At 40.2% G+C, this 12,048-nt stretch overlaps 2 protein-coding genes across 2 annotated transcripts; one reads left to right on the top strand and one right to left on the bottom strand.

Moving 5' to 3' along the window:
- Positions 1–3,398: 3,398 nt before the first annotated feature.
- On the bottom strand, positions 3,399–6,496 carry LOC133881032 (cation/H(+) antiporter 4-like). The gene is made up of 3 exons (XM_062319997.1): positions 6,185–6,496; positions 5,089–6,096; positions 3,399–4,505 (listed from the first exon to the last, which is right to left on the bottom strand). Exons 1-3 carry the CDS (start codon positions 6,494–6,496, stop codon positions 3,399–3,401), a joined length of 2,427 nt encoding a protein of 808 aa, XP_062175981.1.
- A 1,049-nt stretch (positions 6,497–7,545) lies between these two features.
- LOC133881033 (uncharacterized) lies at positions 7,546–8,511 on the top strand. The gene has a single exon (XM_062319998.1). It carries the CDS (start codon positions 7,546–7,548, stop codon positions 8,509–8,511), a length of 966 nt encoding a protein of 321 aa, XP_062175982.1.
- Positions 8,512–12,048: the final 3,537 nt, after the last annotated feature.

The following is a 12,048-nucleotide window of genomic DNA, read 5'->3' on the forward strand; positions in this document are numbered from 1 at the left end:
ACCTTCAAAGGGGTGAGCATAAAAAATACACCTAGATCTGCAATTTAACATGACAGCCCATACTCTAGCAAAATAGGCCTCTTCTAAGTTTATAGATTTGTGTTAGCTGGATGACACTTCTATGTGTGTTAGTAGCATTGTTTTTAGGGAGCAACCAAGTCCCTAAAATCCTTAGTTTTGGATCATTATTTGATGTATTTTTTTCCAGATTTTAATGAGAGCAATTTCTTCTCGTTCAAAAAAAAAAAAATGCCGTCTTTCTTTTTCTTTTTCTTCTAGAAACACTGGTAGTACAAAGTGCTTTTCATTTTGAGACAAAAACTTTATTGATCTTCATTTTGAAATAGGAATAGGAATGAAGTCATCTTGTATGAGTAAGATGCTTGTGAAATAGAAATGAAGTATTATTGATAATGAGTTGGAGACTTGGTGATGGGAGACATTGCACAAACATATAGCTGAGATGGTGGTTATAATGAAATTGAAACCATGTTACTATGAATGGTTTTTCAAGAAGATGAGATTCTTCTTGTCCCCCTCACCTTAAAATGTATAACGAGCAGATGCCAAGGCAGGAAGGGCGATTGGTTTTCAATTGGCTTCTCTTGTCTGAGAAAGCAAAAATGGCTTCAAACCCAAAAAACTCTTACCATGCTCGTTCTAGAAGCTTGCCTTCCAGACCACACCCTCTAATTCCACTAGCCGAAAAGCATTTATGCAGATTGAAGGCTTCTGAGGCTACCTCATCATCATCATCCATCATTAAGCCGCAATATAACTGGCCTTCAAGATTTGGATGATTGCATCGAAGAATTGCTTCTGCTACCACATACTTAACGATCTCTTGCCCAAAAGCAGCATGAGAGATTCATCGAAGAGCTTTTAGACGGATCTCTTCAGTATCAATTTTGGTACTCATGATACAATTGGTATCAGAGCATTCGATCTACTGCATTTTCCACTGATTTGGTTCAGTTACAATGGAAAATTCTTCCGTCGAAGCATCTCACAGTCGATTTTTTTGCTGCAATTTCCGAAATCAAAACCCTAGAAATTCAGTGTCAATTTTAGTACTGTTAAAATTGGCATTAGAGCATTAGATCTACTGCATTTTCCAATGATTTGGTTTAGTAACAATGGAAAATTCTTCCGTCGAAGCATATCACAGTCGGTTTTTATGCTGCAATTTTCGAAATCAAAACCCTAGAAATTCAGTGTCAATTTTGGTACTGTTACAATTGGCATCAGAGCATTCGATCTACTGCATTTTCCACTGATTTGGTTTAGTAACAATGGAAAATTCTTTCGTCGAAGCATATCACAGTCGGTTTTTATGCTGCAATTTCTGAAATCAAAACCCTAGAAATTCAGTATCAATTTTGGTACTGTTACAATTGGTATCAGCGCATTCGATCTACTGCATTTTCTACTGATTTGGTTCAGTTACAATGGAAAATTCTTCCATCGAAGCATATCACAGTCGGTTTTTATGTTGCAATTTTTCGAGGTTTAAGGGAGACGATCCATACGGCTCGTATTCCAGAACTTCAGAATTCTTTTGACTTCTACAAACTTCCTGATCACTCAAGATTTTTCATTACTGGCCTCTATATGGACGATACAGCTTTGACTTGGTTTCAAGCCTTACGAGCTAGTGGAGGTCTTTCTACGTGTTTTGAATTTCTTCAAGCTATTCAACCACGGTTCTCCGTTCCTGAGGAGGAAGAAAACCTAGAACAAGTCAACGAAGACAGAGAACACTTCAATGAAGGAGAAGCCGAGACGACAGACAATCTTGAAGCAAGACTCTCAGTGGAAATCATAGAAAACTTCACCGAATGACTAAAGGAAAAGAGAGATGATCTTCAAGAAATAGATCCAGTTGAAAATACTTACAAGGTGTTCGACGAAATTCCTCAAAAATGTCGTGGTAAAGCACTTTCCAGATCTGGATTGGCTTGTTCAAGTGAAACAAAATCTGCAACGAGCTGTAATTTTCAGTTGGATAAGAACTGACGCCTTTTCTGAAGCCAGAACATAGAAGAAGCTAGAACAAGAAGAACCTAGAAGAGGCTTGATGCTACGTGGCAAGTGGAAGAAGCTAGAGGCATTAAAAAATAGAGTAATTATTCACTACCACCTAAATATACAACTTTTTACCACCTTGCCTATGTGGCAAGGTGGTCCTCCACCTTAATTTATTTTTAAAAAATAAAAAAACTCAAAAAATAGTGGGGGACCACCTTGCCACATAGGCAAGATGGTGAAAAGTTGTATCTTTGGGTGGCATTGAATCATTAATCTCTCATATCACATGGTGCCGACCAGCTGGGGAGTAATTGAACTAAAGAAAGCACATGTGGCAAGAGTGATTCTCTTTTGCCATGTTTTGTTCGACCAACACTTTCGCTTTGTTTTGTTCATCAATAAGTAATGGGCTTACTTTTACTTTATTCAACCAGCATGGCTAGGTGCTTAAAAGGGGTCGGTAATGTAATAGTATTCTTAGTAATAGTGGGCTGAAATAGTGGGGTGGGATTAGTTTAATAAAGCCCATATCAATTGTTAAAGCTTAGCTTAGAACTATGTTTATATAAGCCCATATGTCTAATTGTAAAGAATAAATTGAAAAGGGAAGTGTGAATACCTTGAATGCTCTAGGATATCGGACATCTCGAACTGTCCATTTTCTTTGTAATTTTGTTACAGATTTACTCAATCAATTCACTATTCTTCCATAATTCATCATTCTTTTCTATTTCATTCCAATTCTATTATAAATTCCTTAAATCAAAACCGTATATTTGGGTACCCCAGAGTAGTTTTTCCTTTGAACAGGTTTTCAAAAGGTTTCTACTTCGTTACCAAATATTTGTGTTAGTTGATTTACAACTTTATTAATTTTTCGTTACCAAACATTTGTGTTAAATTTTTAAACTCTGCATTATTTTGTAAACTGTATTCAACCCCCCCCCCCCCCCCCCTCTCTGCCCCCGGGCTCTAGGTGTTTTCGGAGTCATTGGACTTAATTTTCAATATATAAATAATAGAAAGAAAAAAATTGTTATTATATTTTTGTTCACCCCTAATAATGAATTCTTGGCTTAGTCATTGTGCAAAAAAAAAAAAAAAACATTGGTATAATTCACAAATCACCATGCTTCATGTTTTCTTATTTAGAAGTTGATAATAATATATAAGCGAACACAATCTAAATAAAGTCCAAATTTTGCCCAAGCCCATTGATCTCAAGCCTCGTATTACAAGCTAAAAGACCTAACAACAAACAACCTATTTTCACTCGCGTGAAGTTTTATTCTTACACCATGAGAAGATGATTGGATTTAGTTTCACCTTAAGGATAAGAGCTCCACCAGCCTCCCCAATCGAGGACTAGGTCATATATTTTGTTGTTGTTGTTGCACCACAAAAACAGAAGTTCTGCTATTAAGATCTGATGAGGCGAGAAAGTCTCCAATAATCCCTAACTCTGGAAATTCACTCCATTCTGCAAGCCCTGATGTCTGCGGAGACTCTACGTTATGTCGTCTACCAACAATAATAAGGTCATATTCGTTCACCATACACCGAACTATCAATGTTGTCTCAGCCCCATCTTTCACTATCTTCTCATGATACATCACATATTCATCACCCACATTTTTAAGCTTATCATCCTTCAGTATCTTAGAGTCAAGCAATTCGTCCCAGTAGGTATTACCTTCATTGTTAGCGGCAACAAAGTGGACCACACTCAGGGAAATTTTCGAGTGAATAGCCATGCGTTTGGCAAAACTCAGTGCCTCTCGATCGTCATCACCTCCAAAGAAGATCATGGCAACAGAATATGATGAATCTGCTGAAACCATTGAATGACCTAAATGACCACGGTCAATTAGGATGCCAACAGAGCAGGGGGCTAGCTCAAGCACACTACAATTTAAGGTCCTCATGGTATTGTCCTCTAATTCAACGGAACCGTCAATGGACCATTTTCGGTGGAACAATAGTACTATGAAGGATGTGTGTTTGTCCAATCCAAGGATGCATATGTCGTTGTGCATGGACTTCAATGGAGAGATTGATGTGAAGACGTTTACTGATACAGCACCCTCATTGTCTTGTTCAAAGTGATTGAAGGCGTGAATGATATTCTCCGAATAGGAACTATTGGACATAGTCTTTATCTGCATTTGGTGGGAAATAAAAATAGGAGAGGCTCGACCAATTAATTCGATAAGGTGAAGCACATAAACAACAAGAGGCCTTTCTCTAGATGAGCAGGAGATTTCAAGTAGTTTGGTTACAGCAGCAATGTTATCTTGCCTGTAAATGCATATTAGGATTCGAAGCTCTGCATTGCTTGTGCAATGCATAATACCCCTTTTTTGGTAATCGGCATATTGCCTTGAAGGATGGTACAAGAACTTCACCAGGAGTGGCATGAAAATTGCAGAAAATAGAATGGAAACACATAACAAAGCGAACAATTGGTCTGTTATAACCTGCACTTAAATAAATAAATTAATAAATATATGTATGTATGGAGAAAACCATCAGGTGACCTGGTTCAAGAAAACAAGGTTTTTTTACTACTAAGGATTATATATAGAAAATATATTTTGCAATATAGTATGATGTGTCGAGAAGATCAATATTTTCTTTCGTTCTTAATTCAAGGACTTATACTTAAAATACACCTATAACCATGAAATATCAACTCATCAAATTGGCAAAAAAATATAATTTACAGTAATGCTTTGTTCATTTTCTTTACATCTACATCTTGATTTTTCTTTAGGGCAAGTATTATATGTTGAAAATTAAGGAATGGGAAAAGAAAGAAAAATCCCACAGGAATTTACTATTATTATTTTTTTTTTTCCCTATCAAACCAATGTGAAAGGAATGAACTGAAGGTTTGAATTAAAAAGGATATACGTTCACTCCATACAAAAAATTAGGCAATAATCTTAATGTATATCAGGCAGGCACCCGTAATGGAACCAAAAAGATGAAGGAAATTCTTTTTTCTAAAAAAAAATAAATAAATAAATAAATAAATAATAGTGGAGAAAAGATGGTCACCTCCATATCTATGAGGTACGTGTAGTAAAAAAGTTGGAATACACCTTTGCAACACAATAATAGAGCGAGTGCGAGAGCATCATTTAAGGGCAATTTGGAGTACAAGTGAGGAACCAAACAAGGCACCATTTTGGCAACAAAAGTCGAAACAATGAGGATTCCGTTGATTTTCATGAAACTGTTATCGAATTTGATTAAACTCAGATTTGTCCTCATCCCACAAATAGTCACGAAGAGTGGCAGAAACACATCCGAAATGAGGCAGTTGAACTTGTTGACAATGGCAGATCCTAAAGGCGGTCCATCTGGTACTACCAAACCGAAAAAGAAAGGTCCATAGAAGAAAGTCTGACCAAAAAAATGAGAAAGCAACCCGGAGCCAAGCACCATTAGCATGATAGCATGAATGTATGTGTCTTTGACAGGCCTGCCTTTTGGTGTCTGTCTGATTACCCAAAACATTGCTGGTCGAATTGCAAATACAAGAACAATAAGATAGGCGATGAGTGCTCCTAAATCTATGGCGGCAATCATACTACCTTCCTTCTGCCTAATTCCAGTATTGATGATAAAGAGGATTGAAAACGTGTTTAACACGTCGCTTACCATTGCTGCAGATAAGCCTAATCGACCCAGTTGGGAATTTAGGATGTTGAGGTCCTCGAGAAGGCAAACAAGGACCGTAAATGGACTTGCACAATTTATTGTTGCTATAGTTTGAAGTGTAAGTGCTTCTTCTTTATTTAGCGACCACAATCTTCCAAGTAGCGCTTGGACTGACAAGCCAATTAGCAAAGGCGACAATGTGCATGCAACACCGACAAACAAGGCGTTTTTTCCGGTTCTTTTAATCATTCCTAAATCCATTTTCACCGCACTCACATAAGAAAATAGCACATAGCTCAAGACAGACAGTAGACCTATTGTTTCTTGACTGTTTATCGAGAACAAAACATTGTTGAATATTCTGAAGCGTCCTAGAAAAGACGGACCAAGGATTATGCCAACCTGGGTCACATAAAATCATACAGTTGCTTAGTTACAACTCAACAATCTGATCAAATACTGTAAAATTCATGTGCAAAATAAGGAAAACAGAGATGGAGAGGGAGAGGGAGAGGGAGAGGAAGTGGAAGTGGAAGAGAGCACGCACAAGAAGTTGTGTGGCGAAATGGGGAACTCCATAACGCTTAAGAACGTAATGGGAGGCTTGGATGAGGGTGAAAATGAGAATCATTTGCACCTCAAGCAGCGGCACCATAAACGGTAGAGTCCGTGAATGAATGTAGTTCCACAGGCCTTGTGAATGGATCATGGGGGGGAATTCAGAACATTCGATTGTGGAGATCATGCCGCTTGCATTAACAAATGAGATTGTACCGTTGACAGACATTGCCTTTCCTGCCATGCCTCTTGGTTTTTTCAAACCAACAAACAAAGACCAGGCAATTAAGTTGGCGTCTTTTCTTCTTCTGTAAAATTTTATCGTTTAATGCATGTACTTATAGCCGTTAAATTTCCATATCATCTTACGGTTGTAGCTAGTCTGGGATTAATTCAACTTCTAATAATGGTTCCACTTATGCTCCGTTTGTTTCGGCGTAAAATAATTTTTGAAAAATGATTTCGGCATTTTATAGTATTTGGTAGAGGCAAAAATAATGGTCAACGAAATTCATTTTCGATTTGACCGTAAAAGTTTCTTTAATTTTTGGAAAACGATTTACAGTTTTAAAAACTGTAAATCATTTTTCGAAATTAAACTATTAAAATTTTAATTCTGCAACGAGGCCGGGCAGATCGGAAAACAGGTTTCACATGGGTATATTCTGATAAGATGATGACTTCTCCGTTCCAACGAAATTCTAGGCAACGGTATTGAAGATGGTCATACCTTCCCGATGTTAATCTTCCTGGAAGGTCAATGCTGCCCCGATTGAAGGGTTCCGTCTGTTCAAGACACGTGAGAAATACAGTTAGAGGGCTTTTCTGGCCGTGAGTATAAGACTCACCTTTAGAAGTCACCCAAATGGCTCGATACTCTGCTTCAAGAACCACCTTGTAGAGCTGACTTTGACTATAGAAAAGAAAACACATTTACAGGGACTGTTGAAAGCTTTAATTAGCTTTATAGATATTGCTAGGCTTTACTTTGCTGATTCTGTTCTGCATTAGAATATTAATATTAATATCTTGATTTTTGTGCATGCAAGAACAATGTTCCCTCATAGGTAGGCACGCCAAGCTGGATGGATGCCTATTGCCACCAATCTTGTATCAGTAAAGATGCTTGTGATATGGGAATTAAGTGTTGTTGATGATGAGTTGGAGACTTGGTGATCGGGAGACATTGCACAAACATTGCTGACATGGTGGTTATAATCAAATTGAAACCTTGATTTTTCAAGAAGATGAGATTCTTCGTGTCCCCCTCACCTTGAAATATATAACGAGCAGATGCCAAGGAGGGAAGGCAGATTTGTTTTCATTGGGCTTCTCTTCTCTGAGAAAGAAAAAATGGCTGCCTCTGCTTCAAACCCAAAAACCTCTTACCATGCTCGCACTAACAGCTTGCCTTCCAGACCACACCCTCACATTCCACTAGTCCAAGAACATTTATGCAGATTGAAGGCTTCTGAAGCTACCTCTTCATCATCACCATCATCATCATCGTTTAGCCGCAACATAGCTGGCCTTCAAGATTTGCATGATTGTATCGAAGAATTGCTTCTGCTACCATATAATCAACAATCTCTTGCCCAAAAGCAGCATGAGAGATGCATTAACGAGCTTTTAGACGGATCTCTTCAGCTCTTGGATTTGTGTACTACGGCTAAGGATGCCCTGTTGCAAACAAAGGAATGCATACAAGAACTTCAATCAATTATGCGAAGAAGACGGGGATGTGAACTTGCTCTTGCAAGTGAGGTTAGGAAATACTTGACCTCCAGGAAAGTGATGAAGAAGGCAGTGAGCAAAGCCTTGAATAACTTGAAGGGTATGAAAAATAAATGCCCCTTTTGCCCACCCAACACAGAAAATGAGAGTACTATAGCCTTGTTTAGCATCTTGAGAGAGGTGGAAACATTCACTGTCACTGTGTTTGAATCTTTGTTGTCCTTTATCTCTGCACCGAAGACACAATCAAAGCCAAGTGGATGGTCTTTGGTGTCCAAGATAATGAACAGCAAAAGAGTAGCTTGTGAGGAAGAAGCAACAGAAGCAAACGAATTCACCAAGGTGGATGCAGCATTACTCTCAGTTCTCATGACAAGAAAATTTGATGACAAGCATGTTGAGAATGTGCAAATTCAGCTCAAAGAATTGGAGATGTCCATGCAAGTTCTTGAAGGAGGACTTGAGTGCCTGTTTAGGCGTTTAATCAAAAACAGAGTTTCTCTTCTCAACATTCTTTACCATTAGCTGAGAAAATTATGATGCAGTCTCATGGCATCCTTTTTTGTTTTCTTTTTTCCCCCTTTTGGCAGGAAAAGAGTTAGGATTTAGCTGTTGATCCTTGTAAATGAATGAGATATACATGTAATTTTCTCAAATACAAAATTAATATAGACTTTCTACAGAATTTTGCACAACCATATGCTTCTTTCCATGGCATTCATATTTAGAGCCAGAATACTAGACACTTAACTGTGTGATCACCTCAAGTTCAAGCTTGTTTTTGAACAGTAAGCTGCCTTTTCACTTTTACCAGTTTGCTTCACGTGCATGAAATCACTTTACGAGAAAAAAAATTAAAAATTAAAATTAAGATTGAATGATATCAAATTATCGGTAATCTACAATTAGTTAACCTTTGTTAATTTGAAAAACAATAATATAATTAAGTTGAGGTTATAAAATAAACCATCAAGAGAAATGTTTTTTTGTGTCAACTAATTTTAGGCCACATGAGCACTTTATGCAATTTAAATCATCAAATCTGTTAGGGGGGATTAATCTAGCCTCCATATTGCTAGCCTTAAATGCTCTTACCATTTTTCTATATCCCATAACACGTGGCTTAGTCATGTATGCAGATCTTGCCTGCTAATCGCATAGCAATAAGGTTAAGGGCCTGCATCACATGATTGATTATGGGTCAATACATTGATCACCTGGTGCTTATCTTGAATGTATTCTAATCATTGTGCAATATGTTACCCCATGTAAAATACTTGTGATAAAGATACTTTTTATCAAGCATTACGAACCGACGAATGTCATGCTTTAGTCCTTCAAACTACCAATTTATTGCAACTTAACTCCATTCGTCAATCTTGAAATTATGTTACTACTAATGAGTTTCAAAACTAAAACCCTTTTATGCAAATTGAGGCCTTATGAACTTACCTCATCATCGTCAAGAACCTATTAAATCTTTAACAACATCTGCACTATCACTTCAAAGTTACTAACTAGTCAAATTTGTAATTGGAGCTCCATAAAATCACTTATAAAGCTTAATCTCACTTAATAAATAATCAATGTGGAACTTAACATCTACGATCTCATTTATTATCCACCCACTTTATATAGATAATTTATCTTTCCATGTGGGGCTAGATTTCTATACTGTCACATCTTAGCTCGTGAATTTGACAAATACCGCAAAGGATGCTGTTGGGACAAATATGGATCTTCTCGGCTGTTGGGCCCAATCCGGGATGTAGGCCCAACACTGATCTACCCGACCGGGCCCAAATATTGGAAAAAGCATAACCTACCCAAGCCTATTGAGGCTTCTTGGGCCCAAGTCTGTTGCAACAGGCCTGAGTTGGCGATCCAAATGCTGGTTGGTATCCGCATCTGCAGGCGTCTCGGCAGTACCCGGAATTTAAGGGACACGACGCACGTCATGGAAGTCATGCGTCTCGGCAGTACCCGGAACCTAAGGGACACGATGCATGTCGTGGGACCCCACAATACCACCGAGATCTACGGAATCTGGAAAAGTTGTTTACAGGGAGCCACGTCTCCTCCAACCGTCTTGTGCACGAATTGTGAAGCTAATGGAACTGCTCTGTAACCTCTATAAATATGAGAACTGCTTCAGATGCTAAGGTACATGCTAATCGATCTCTTTGGCATTATTCTGCGCATTTATTCTCAGAACCATACACTTACTTAGGCATCGGAGCGGGGTTGTCGGAACCCCCCGACGCAGCTTTATTTTTCAGGTGAACCAGATACAACCGGGAGCAACTTAGTCCAACGTCTGACCGACACGTCACCTACCGGAAACTGTCTCAACAGTTTGGCGCCGTCTGTGGGAAACGACTTATATCGTTTTCCTAAAAAAAAAAATCCGTTATGGTGAATACTCGATCAGAAACCAACCGAGTGCCTCGAGATGATCGAAATGCCCGAGACGAAGGAAACTCCAACAATCCCCAATTCGCTCTCCTGAATGAAAGAATGGAGCAGATGGCCAAGAGCATCGAGGATTTGGCCACCATGAATGCTGTCCTTCAGGCCCGGGTTCCAGAACTTCACCGAACTATCACTGACCCAGGAAATCGAGAGGAAGGCAGCCGGGTCGAAGGAACAGAGGAGCCGAACAAAGAAGAAGAAGTCCCAGGAAATCCTCCACCTGTTCACCCCGACGCAGCTTTATTTTTCAGGTGAACCAGATACAACCGGGAGCAACTTAGTCCAACGTCTGACCGACACGTCACCTACCGGAAACTGTCTCAACAGATGATTTCATCTACGGAGCTCTCTTTCAGGGAATCCGAAAAGATGGAGCACTAATGGCTGACATAGCCAGGAAGCCCCCACAGAATTTAGATGGCTTTATGAGTAAAGCCGAGAAGTACATTAACCAGGAGGAGACACTCCGGGCTCTGTTGGGACCCGAGGCTACTCGCCCATCCACTTCCGGGAACCCAAAAAAGAAGAATCCTCGGAAGGAAGAACGGAAGCGGGTTCCAGAAGAAGAGGCCAGACCGAAGCGGGATCAGGAGTCCCTAAGGGGTAACAACTGGACACCCCTCAATGCACCCATTATGGATGTTCTCCTGGAAATAAAGCGAGACCCGACGTACCGGAAGCCCAGACCGATGCTCGCAAATCCGCATTCACGATACGCTGACCAGTACTGTGCGTTTCATGACACCACCGGGCATCGGACAGAAGCCTGCATATCCTTGAGACTTCTGATTGAACGTTTCATAGAAAACGGAAAACTTGTCCGTTTCCTCGCAGATCAGAGAATTCAGCAGAATCCGGAGCACGGCAACCGCCACCATCAGAATCGGCACCATCCGGATCAAAACAATCCCCGGGATGATCGGGAAAGAAATCAAGAAAGAGGAAGGGAACCAGAACGCAGGCCTGATCCTCGGGCTACACGAGAAAGAAGTAGGAGCCGAGCCAGACCAGAACGGCAGGAAAACCTCCTGGAAATACAGACGATTTCGGGGGGTTTCGGAGGAGGTGGAGAATCTAGCTCGGCCCGGAAGGCATATGCAAGACAGTTACGGGATTTCGAGGTATACTCGGTGCAGAAGCCTCCAAAGTCCCAAAAACGAGACGCACAAGTGATAGGGTTCTCGGACGATGATTACGCAGGGGTATCACTCCCGCATACCGACGCTCTGGTGCTGAGTCTGGCCATAGCCAACCACAAAATACACCGCGTCTTGATTGACACAGGAAGCTCGGCTGACATCCTTTACAGGTCAGCCTTCGAGCGGATGAAGATCGATAGAAGTAAGGTGATCCCGGCGAGATATTCGCTTGTGGGATTTACAGGAGAGCAAGTACTCCCGCTCGGGTCCATTGAGCTTCCGGTCACAGCAGGAATGTACCCGAGGCAGAGGACGGTGATGGTTCGGTTCTTAATAATCGACCGACCGTCGGCCTACAACATTATCCTCGGGAGAACAGCTCTCAACGAGTTTAGGGCTGTGACCTCAACTCCTCACCTGAGCATGAAGTTCCCCACCGAAGAAGGCGTCG

The sequence above is a fragment of the Alnus glutinosa genome, chromosome 11, assembly GCF_958979055.1.
Source record: "Alnus glutinosa chromosome 11, dhAlnGlut1.1, whole genome shotgun sequence".
Lineage (NCBI taxonomy): Eukaryota > Viridiplantae > Streptophyta > Magnoliopsida > Fagales > Betulaceae > Alnus > Alnus glutinosa.

Bases quoted from the DNA above. Each gene is read 5' to 3' on its own strand.
- LOC133881032 (XM_062319997.1), bottom strand. From the start codon at position 6,496: ATGGCAGGAAAGGCAATGTCTGTCAACGGTACAATCTCATTTGTTAAT. The intron at 6,097-6,184 runs GTTTTCCTTATT...TATGTGACCCAG, and splicing joins CCCTCTCCCTCTCCATCTCT to GTTGGCATAATCCTTGGTCC. The intron at 4,506-5,088 runs GTGACCATCTTT...ATTTAAGTGCAG, and splicing joins CGTACCTCATAGATATGGAG to GTTATAACAGACCAATTGTT.
- LOC133881033 (XM_062319998.1), top strand. From the start codon at position 7,546: ATGCCAAGGAGGGAAGGCAGATTTGTTTTCATTGGGCTTCTCTTCTCT.